An 11184-nucleotide genomic window follows, 5' to 3' on the forward strand; every position below is an offset into this window, starting at 1 on the left:
AGGCAATTTCTTATCTGAGGATCCTACTTCCCAGGTGACTCTAGTTTGTGTCATGTTGACAAACCTCTACTATCAAAAAGAGAAAGGACTTATTCTGCTAGGAGTGAAGAGGGACAGCTAGGAAAAGAATGGGTTCAGTCAGATGTGCACACCAAGAAGTTATGGTTTCTTGGTGAATCTGAACTTTAAAGGTATCCATGAATAACACACACTCATAGGTAAATCTTCTTCATTTCACATATTGAATTGAGTTTAGTATCACAGAAAACATCATTCCAGCCCCATTTGGAAGGATTCCAGTAAACTAAAGAAGCACACCGCTCTTCTGGAAGACTGGGCTCATGGGGGTGCCAGAACCTACAGGAGACAAAAGGCAGAAATAACTGCTCTGTCATGAACCCATAGCAGTCACTTGAAAGATGGAGTTTAATATTGAACAGTTCAGAGCTGAGGATGGGAGAATATTCCAGCATTTTTTCTCTCCTTTCTCCCATAACCTGCTTCTAAAATGCCAAATATGGGCATCTTTGCATATTGTTTTTTTTTTTTTTTTTTTTTTTTTTTTTTTTTTTTTTTTTTTTTTTGCTGGTGTGGTATATTTTGCCTTTCCCCTGCAATCTGGTATTTACTGTCTCTTCTTCTCAGAGGCCTCATCATGATGTATGTTAGTAAATGTTTGCTTCTGGCATTTATAGAGGTTGTCTCTTGAAATCAGCTTCCTCACCCTGAATGTGATGTATCTGTCTCCTCTGAAGAGACTAGTGGTCTAAAAATTAAATGTGTAACAACTAAATGATTCCTAATGACATTCTGTCATCATCAGAGAAAGTTTCTCCTGTGAAGATGGGAAGAGACTCACAGCAAGACATTACAGAAAGAGAAAGAGCACACATTTATCTCTAAATGAGATGTGCCTACCAAATTCCTCCCCCCAGAGCTCAGGGACCCCCATTGGAAAGAGAAAAGAAGGAGTTGAAGGGGCCTTATCTGGCATCAATGGGAGGGGAGGCCCTTGGTCCTGTGAAAGCTTGATGCTCCGGTGTAGAGGAATGCTAGGTTTGGGAGGCGAGAGTGGGAGGGGTGGGAGAGTCCCCTCACAGAAGCAGGGTAAGGGAAGATGGAATGGGGGTTTGCAGAGGGGTAAGTGGAAATGGGGGTACCATTTGTAATGTAAATAAATAAAATATACATTTTTTAAAAAGGAAAGGGAAGGCAAAAGGAGTGAGGAAGGGAGACTTAGCCACAAAGGACACCATGGGAACAAAGTCCTCTAAATTAACATGAGCAAAATGCACATGAACTCAGAGACTGAAGCAGCATGTACAGGGTCTGTCCTGGTCTGCACAAAGTCCCCTGCACTTAAACTATACCTCCAAATTATACTCAGTTATAGTAATGAGTTATAGTAGTACTTTATGAGAGATATTTATTAGTGTGTAACAAGCCAGTCTCTGATTCTTGTGTCTTATCTTGGGCTATTTTATTTTTCTGTTGGCTTGTCCAATGGGATAGTTTTCATTTTATCTCATTATATTTTATTTTGTTATTATCTCCTAGAAACCTGTTCTTCTATAATGAGAGCCAGAAAGGTAGTAGCTATGGATGGGAGAGGAGACATGGAAGAACTGAGGGGAGTGGGGGGAGGGAAACTGTATTCAATTTATACTGTATAAAAGAAAAAACTATGTTTAATATTAGGAAAAAAGAAAAAAGAAAAATAAATAAAATACTCGTTTAACTTCTAATTCACTTTTACCCTGATTAAGAAATGTAATGTATTTTTAATTGTAAATTCTTTACATATAAAAATGGAAATAATAAACTAGAAATAAATTTAATAAAAGTTTCAAAGTAACTCACAAGATTACCTGAGGATAAAATAAGGTAATAATAAATCTGTTTAAAAATAGAAAAACATGTTATGTAATTATTCTGATATATTTGTCATAATTCTGATTTAGTTATTTTAAATTGTACTTATCCAAGATCAATAAATTAAATTAAGTCTCTTTTTGTGTTTAAAACCAGAAAAGAAATGTATCAAAATTGCTGAGAACATCATCTTTAGAGTCAGGTAGACACTGAGTTAAATGAGGTTTCTTATCTTATTTGTCCTATGATCTTGAGGAAGTTATTATTCAGTATGCCATATGTAAAGTCAATCTCATGAATCTTTAGATTATGCATAAATTCGTTGAGAACTCAATTAATTACAGTCATTTATTACAATAGTCACAGCTGGCCAAGGTTCCCTAAACTTTCAATGTAAATGATCCCAATGGTTCACTAATCTAGGGCTGCACTCACCTGACATTTTGATTGAAAGGAGTATTATCGATCCATTGCCATTTGCCATTTCCTTGTGGATCGGAAAGACCCAGAAAGTAAGAAAGTGACTTGTTCAGTTGTTGGGTAATGAAATTCTGTGTGGAAAAAAAGGAGTTAACAACTTGCAATTCTCATATTGAACATACTGAGCCTTCTTTGCAGCCTTTGCGGCCATTGGAAGAGGAGAGAGTGGAAGTGAAAGGAAAGGTCATTAGAACCAATAGCCAGGGAAAGAAAAATAACAATGTTGTTTCAAGAACAGAGGGCCCTAGCTCATAACTTCGTCACTCATTCTTCACCAATTAAAAAGATATCCAATTTTGAGGTTATTTTTATGCTTTTAATCTCTTTTAAAATGTCAGGTGTTTTAAATGTTAAGATACACTTGCCAGGGCCAAGGAATGCCCAGATGAAAACAACTCTGAGTATATCTGCAATGCGTTTCCAGATATGACTGGCTACAGTATCTGTGATCTCAGCAAGCCAACATTAAAAGATGTTCAACAGAAGATACTGGGACAGGAAAGGATGCAAATGTTTCAAATACAGTATACTCATGAGAGCATCAGGTTAAAGTAATCATTGTCATTATTCATTGGGGAAATGCATATTAAAACCAGTTTGTGATTCAGAGTCAGCCCAATCAGCGTAGCCCCCATAAGAAGACAAAGGACAACAAATATTGATGAGGAGACTGAGAGAGAAATATTTATTCCTGTTGGTGGGAGAATAAATTGGTATGACCACTATGGGAATGAAGATTCCTCAGATCACAAAAACCAGAAATGCCACGTGACTCAACTGTGTCATTCCTGGGAACATACACGGAACATTCTATTACAGAGGTGTTTGCTCGTCCACCTTCATTGCTGCTCTACGCACAGTAGCTAGGAAATGGCATCATCCTGGATGTCCACCAACTAAAACTGGACAGTGAAAATGTGACCCATGTATGCTACAGAATTGTAAGGAAAATGAAACTATACACATTTCAGATAAATTAATGGAGCGGGGGAAAGTTACTAGTTAATCTAAGCCCAGGAAGGCAAATGCCAGATGTTCTATCTATTTTTGAATTCTTAGGTCTGTGTGTTTAATGTAGAGTATTTGTAGAGTTCAGGAAAACATAATGGGACCACTGATGGAGAACAGATGGAATACCTTAAAGGAGGAGGTATAGGAGAGCCAAGGTGCTAGGAACGTAGGTGGACTGAACATCAATGGGAATTTGTAAAGTTTTGAGTAGAAGTGTAGTGGGTGATAAGAGGGATGAATGGATCAAGGTGGTTGAACCAAGACTAAGGAGGTGTGAAAAGGTCATACTGAAACCTGCAGCTTTGCACACCAGTTTAAAATACCATATTAAAAATAGTGTTTGAAGGGAGTTAATCTCCATCAATATAACTGCTCCGCAGTTATTAAATTTAAAAAAATGAGCTAGAGAAATTGCTCAGTGATCAAGAGCACTAGCTGCTTTTTCAAAAGACCAGATTTCAATTCTCAGCACCTACACGGCAGCTCCCAACTGTCTGTGGCTCCAGTTCCATGGGATCACCAGACACATGCTAATATGCATTAAATAAATAAATCATTAGAAAAAAATCTCAGTATTCTGTCTGAGATACTTTCTGATAAGAATTTGGTCTGGAAGGTCACAGAAGCTTCAGAACAGCTTTTGTTTATAATGGATGATGCCTTTGCAGAGACTCATAACAGGTCAATGCCCTTCAATTGGGCATCTATGCCACCCTACCCCAAGCTCAGTGAGCATCTCAGAGGAGAAAGGAGTCAAGAGTTGAACCTCACAGCAGCAATGGATACCTGCTAAAGACATGCACAAGACAGGGAGCATCAACAGCCCATCATGGACATGGGAGGGGATAGTAAGACCCCCATCCCTGCCTGAGGAGCTATGGAAAGTTAACAGTTGCTGGTAGAGTCATATTTGTCAGAGGTTTGGCCATTCGGCATTGCCATCACTCAAGTAAGTAGCTGAAATATGAGTCTCAATAACCAAAAAAAAAAAAAGGATATTTAGAGAAATTTGTAAAAAATATGAGTTTAGTTGGAAAGAAAGGGAATATGAGAAAATGGTGAGGGAAATCAATCGATTGAAGAGCATTATATAAAAATAAAATTGTGAAATACTTTTGTGAACAGTAAGATGTAAAGAAGAAATTGACACAACCATAGTCACTACACTATTCACAATAGCCACTCAATGGAAGCAATTTGTATAGAAACCACCCCTGAATGAAGTGAAAGTGGTAATTTAGGTATTCTCATCACACACAAGCATGCATATTGTAATGGGTCTGAGCATTGATTTCATTGTAGTACTCAGTTCACAATGTATACATATAGCAAATAACTACACTGTACACTGGAAATATGTACATTTTTTCTGTCAGTCATACCTTAAGATAACTAAAAAGTCATATAAAACAGATAAAATGTGAAATATACATATAATAGAATATTTAGGCTTAAATGGAAAAAAATTGTCCCATGTTATGACATGAATGAATCTTGAAGATATCATGCTGAATAAAATCATCTAGTCACATGTGCACGCACATGCGCATGCACACACACACACACAAACACACACACACACACACACACACACACAAACAGACACACACAATAATTTATGATTCCACTAACATGAAGAATCTAAAGTAATTGAACTCATTAAAAAAAAAAAAAAAGTCGAGGAGTGATTGCCAGAGCCTTATGGGTTGGGAAGTGAGTAGCCTGTTCAAAGAGAAGAGAACTTCTATATTTCAAAATGCAAAGTTCTAGAGGGTGACTCTACAATGGAATATACATACTAATAACTATTGTTTAACGTGAGCATGTTTAGTAAATTTAGCTACATTTTCCTATGATTAAAAGTCTAACAAAAAACAATAAAGTGCTACCTGTTCAGCTTCAGTATTGATCACCACCAAATAAGCCCCCATCTGAATGCAGTTTTGCTCACTGATGCTCCAGAAGTTCTCCTTGGAAGAAATGAGATAGCAGCTGGAGCCAAATGACTTCCAGTGATTTGGGCAGCATCCCCACTTTTTTTCTGTGACATGAACAAGAAATGTGACCATGAGACAAGACAAATAAGATTAAGGAGACATGTCTTCCCAATGTAGGGGACTGCCAAAGCAATGGCATGGAGAGGGTGATTAGAAGGCTGTGAACCTTTGTGAAGGTAAATGGAGGAGAAGTGGGGATGGGGGTGGAGCAGAGGAAAGGGATAACACCTCAAATGTAATACAGAGTTTCTAATAAAATAAATAAATAAAAAGACATGTTCTAGGCAACTCCAAGGACCTGAGGCTTCATGCCAGAGTTGCTTTCTCACTGTAATGATAGCATTTACCATTTTCAAAATAAATAGTTTGGGGCCATAAAACTTATACTGAAAGTAGTGTTGGCCTCTAGGGTTATTTAATCACATAATGTCTCTGAAGCATTTGAAACTGTACTTAACTCAGAACTCCATAAATGTTACTTTCTCACTGATTTTTATGCACACTGGAGGCTAAGTCAGGAGGATTGTGAGTACAAACTAGTTTAGGCTTTCTAAGGAATCCAACCTTTCTTGGGTGAAACCATGTCTCAAAATAGACATGTGAACAGTTATTGTATAAATGTCTTCTGAAAATGGAAGACTATCCTCATGAAATTATGTTTTCCTTGGGAAAGAATCAGCACAGTTGTTTCACACAAAAAATCCAGTGTGCTAAGAAAAGTATGGTCAGAACAATCTTTGTGTGGCTGTGCAAGGTATCTGGTCCAATGACTTAAAGAGAAAAATCCCAACAACATCTAGATATATAAGGGTCTTTTTCTTTGTCTTCACTTCTCATGAACTTGTCCACAAGAATGTAAATAAATAAAGTAACTGTTAAATAATAATAATAAAAGTGTCATGGTGAAGAAAGCCAGATCAGGACACTGACAGATGTCTAGATGATATTGTTATGTGTTAAATATTAAATCCATAAGGAAAACTAAAGACAAGCCTATCATCATACAAAGATGAGACAGATGTGATGCTCAAGTTGACTCTCCATACCTGAATTATCATTTGTGTGTGCACTTAAAACAAGGTCAGGCTCAGCCTGAGTCAGTTACAGAGTAATAAATTGTACTTGGAATGAAGGTGTATAGTATTAATTGAAGAACTTAAATGCCAAAGATTATTTTATGTACTAAACGGAAAACTCATGGAAGTCTTTATGAATGACTTCCGAAGTTTACCTGACAGACTATGTGTTGTGTGTTGATAGTGTTGCCCAAAATCTACCCGGGAATAGAATTGAATTGTTTCATAGAAATATCCAGAATATTAACTGAACAAGCAGGTTGAAACCCCCCCCCCTCTCTGTGTGTGTGTGTGTGTGTGTGTGTGTGTGTGTGCATCTTTCTTTCTCACATTCACACCCACACTATAATAACTAAGTCTTAAATTTAACCCTAATAATTATCCCCCTCAAGTCTAGTGAAACATTGTAGAGCTTCACCTGACACCATAGTCCCTTCACTGAGGCAGCTGAGACCGGAATGGTATGTGTGAAGTTCAGACAGTCTTCTATTAGGCTTGTCCATCATAAACTGGTAAGTCACTGTGAATAAAGAAGGGAACAATCATGACCGAGGCATTCCTGGAGCCTCATGTTCTCTGCCTGGGCCAGGCTTCCCTCTCCACTGTACTTCTCCCAGACCTCCAGGCAAACCCACTGAAAACCAGACTATATTATTCCTTCCCAACTTTCTCTTGAATTACTTGTTTGTACATTTTCTCATTTGTCTTTCCTTCCCCCACTGTAATATCAGCTCTATTTTCTGGAATAAACATTTCATCTTCTACCTGAATTAATCCCAAACCCCTGCCTCAGGAAACAGCCACAGGTCCTGTATAGTTATCTGTTGCCTCACCAATGTCCAGACACCTTTCTTTAAAGGAGTTAACTTTGAGGGAGGAATAATGGGTGTATTTACACATCCCAACCATTCCTGATTGTAGGTAGGAGAACTTTAAACATTTGCAGATATTGAAGTGGAGAAGATATGATCAAGGTCTGTTTTATATGAGTAGGAAAGTTTCAAAGAATAAATAAAAATTATATTTTGATGAACATTTCTTCATGAGTATGCACATTAAACAATGTTAACAAAAGCAGACTTTCTTCACTCTTCTAAGCAAATGTTTCTGGTTCATGGGTTTTGGTCCTGACCATCTGTTTCTTCTTGACCAGACTAAATTATTCCTCCCCAACTTTCTTTAAAGGAGTTAACTTTGAAATAACTATCCTTAATGACTACAACCTGCTCCCTGAGGTTTGACTGTGCCAATTAGAAAAAATGCTGTTTCAGTGAGATGAATTTATCTCATTGCAGAGCAGACTTCCAAAGTGGAGCACTTGGTGGAAGTCACTCTCACTATTTCCTGGACTGTGTAGCAGTTATTAGATCACCTGCACAACAAATGGAGAAGTATACTGTAGACAACAAAGAACATCATCAAAACTTCTCACAGATGTCTTTCTGAGCAGATGAAACAGGGCAGAAATATTTTATTTCCTCAATCATCACTATCTCCTTTGGTAATTTTTTCCTCTTCTTTTGAGAAAAAACAAGCATGTGAATCAAAGACTCTAAGCTGCCAACATTATGAAATCAACTGGATTTGCATTCCCAATAGAGACATGTGATCAGGGACTGTGATTCCTGGTGGACCTAATGCTGGAGGGCACTGCACAAGCAATGGTTGAGTATTGTGAGCTAGCAAAGCTGGTGAGGAAAGCTTACATCTATCATTAGTGAAGAAAAACATGGTATTACATGTAATGTCAGACCAAATGATGGGATTTAAATAATTCCCATCACTTGGATCCCAGTACTTAAAGGGCAGAGGCAGGAGGATATCAGCGAGTTCAGAGTCAGTCTGGTCGATAGTTACAGGACAGCCAGGGCTTGTTACACGGAGAAAGCCTATCTTGAAAAGCCAAAACAAAACAAAAGGGCCCCAAGTAACAGAGACTAGACAGTGCCCAAGAGAGACACCAGTCAGTGAAGAACTTACATACACAGCTCACGATGAAACAGATGCTGAGGAGTAACATGGAAATCCCAGCAGCTGACCAGAGTCTCATGGGCCAGCAGACTTCCTTCCCTGTCAGACAGTAAGCAGATATACTCACCACAGGACCAAAAAGTTTAAATCAATTGACAGCCAGAAAAAAATGCTCAGAATATTTACAAACAAAACAGGAAATAGGTGTCAAAATTATAGAATAAATGATCCAGTCAGCTCTGAAACACACACACACACACACACAGATACACACACACACACACACACACACACACACACACACACACATCGAGAAAATTTTTATACTCTGGCACCTGCAATTTCCATGACCTTACTTTGTCTTAAGTGTCATATTCTTTCATTAATATCCTATCTTTTTACATTCCCCCCTCAATACTTGGTTTCTTATTTACTCTTGGATTCTGGTTCATGCTTCAAATTCCTGTGGCTCTGCTGTCTTGGTCCACTCCATCACTTCAGCCTGCCCACTTGTCTGTATCATTACCCCACGCAGCTCCTCATTATATCACACACTTCCACTGTCTCCTCTGGAACCAGACAGGTTTGCTCACCTCACCTTGGGGCTGGCTTTCCTGCACCATTATTGAGGTCTATTGCGGAAGGTCAAGGGCTTCTTATATTGGTCTCTCCAAAATACGACTCAGGGACCTGGACTCTGTCAATGCAGCCAGAGTTCAGAGTCAACTTCCACACACACTTGAGTTAAATGCCACAGAAATTGTTAATGCTGCAAACCCAGAAGTCATTGCTCTCCAGTGATTAGAAGACATGGGAAAGAGGAAATTGAGAAACATACCTAACTTTGTTCCTAAAAAATTGACAAGAATGTTCTCATCACTTGCTCAGTTCCTAACGTAGAAATCTCTTTCACCTCAAGAAAGATTCATCTATAAATTGTATTTACATTAAATTTTCTTTTATATGTATGACATTTTTAACTTATTTCATTAGATGTTTTATGTATTTACATTTACATGTTATGCCTTTCACCTCTCTCATTCCCTCTTTCTTCCCCTCTGCATCTATGAAGATGCTCCACTGGCACCCACTCACTCCCACCTCAACACCTTAGCATTCCACTACTCTTGGAAATGAGCCTTCTTAAGAATCAGGGTTTCTCCTCCTATTGATGCCAGACAATGCCATCCTCTGCTACATATGTGGCTGGAGCCATGAGTCCCTCCATGAATACTCTTTGGTTAGTGGTTTAGTCCCAGGAAACTCTGGGGGGTCTGGTTGGTTGACATTGCTGTTTTTCCTATGGGGTTGCAAACTCCTTCAGTTCCTTAGTCATTTCTCTAACTCGTCCATTAGGGTCCCCATTCTCAGTCCAGTAGTTAACTGCAAGAATCCTCATCTGTATCAATAAGCCTCTGCCAGAATCTCTCAGGATACATTAAATGTATTTTACAATACATTGTGTGGGTTATTTAGTTGATATAAGGCTTAACTCATATATCAAACAGGATTCTAGCAAGCAATAAGTTTGAATGGCTGAGTGGTTAGCTCTTTGTCCTGGACTGAATATCTACTAGCCCTCATCCCTTCATACATATGAGTACATGCACATACATACATACATACATACATACATACATACATACATACATATATACATATATTAACACAAGATATGTGAGCATTATTCAGAGATGATATTGTAAGATGGAAAGGGTGTAGTGTACATTTTGCTGTCTTATGGCTCTTTGGAGTGGAAGCAAGCTGGTATATTAATTATGATTATTGTGAATATATTTTGAAGATACTAACTCCATTTTAATATCCCTCTTATCACACAAGCTGTAACTAAGGCAAATAAATATCATCCTGACAACACATAGGCAACCACACTGATGAATGTAGGCCAATATGCAAATGAGACTTATGGTATCTAGGGTTTTTAGGTGCAACATTTCCTTAGACCATACTGACCAGTGTATTTCAATTGTCATGTGTGACACATATCTTCACTCTACAGTTTCCTCTCAGCTGTAGGTGTGGAGATTCTATTGGAACAAATGAGTCCTCTTCAATGCTGATGACTTGAGAGTACTCTGGACTTTTCCCACGGTGATCATCGGAGGGACTGATCTCAGTAACCTTCCTCAGGATTTCATTCATAAGTGTATGTGTCATTCACTTAAATGCAGTGTGCTCAACAATTTTCTTGAATCTACTTCCCCCTATATGGCCATATATTCCTTTCCTGATTGTTTTTCAATAATCTCTCTTTGTGTTCCTTGAAACAAACTGATCTGTGGACAGTTTTCATGGAAGTACTGACTTGTTATTTGGTTGAACCCTGCTCTATTGGCAGGAATTGTCATCCATCAGCTTGAAATCGTTTCCAGGTATCAAGGAACTAGACTTGCTTCATTGGTCCAATATGACAAAATCTGACTTATATTGGGCAAAAGTCGGTTGGTAACGTTTTACGAGTTCTCTCACTAGGTTAGGAGAATTGAAGAGTGCTATGCAATCAGAAGTAAGCTCCCATAGAATCTGTCATCTCTTCCTCCTCACACACATTCTCTAGAACCTTCCCTCCACTATCATCACCAAAACTTCCCTCATTTACAAAGAAGCAGTCTCCAATGGGACATGTATAATACAGAACATAAATATATATGGCTCCTATCCTCAGTTCTTAGCAGAGAACTTTGATTGTAGAGCATATTCCGTAGAAATTTTGTGGAGACTTTTTAAATTCCAAAAATAGTTCCAGGGCAATAAAT

The 11184-nt window shown here is 38.2% G+C and overlaps 1 protein-coding gene across 1 annotated transcript; it reads right to left on the reverse strand.

The window, feature by feature from the left end:
- Window positions 1-212: 212 nt before the first annotated feature.
- CLEC6A (C-type lectin domain containing 6A) lies at window positions 213-9030 on the reverse strand (the record flags this gene model as incomplete). Its single annotated transcript, XM_080914221.1, has 5 exons — window positions 213-357; window positions 2308-2423; window positions 5253-5404; window positions 6855-6956; window positions 9006-9030. 5 exons carry the CDS (start codon window positions 9028-9030, stop codon window positions 213-215), a joined length of 540 nt encoding a protein of 179 aa, XP_080770347.1.
- Between the last annotated feature and the right edge of the window lie 2154 nt (window positions 9031-11184).

This window comes from Micromys minutus, assembly GCF_963924665.1.
Source record: "Micromys minutus genome assembly, chromosome: 3".
Lineage (NCBI taxonomy): Eukaryota > Metazoa > Chordata > Mammalia > Rodentia > Muridae > Micromys > Micromys minutus.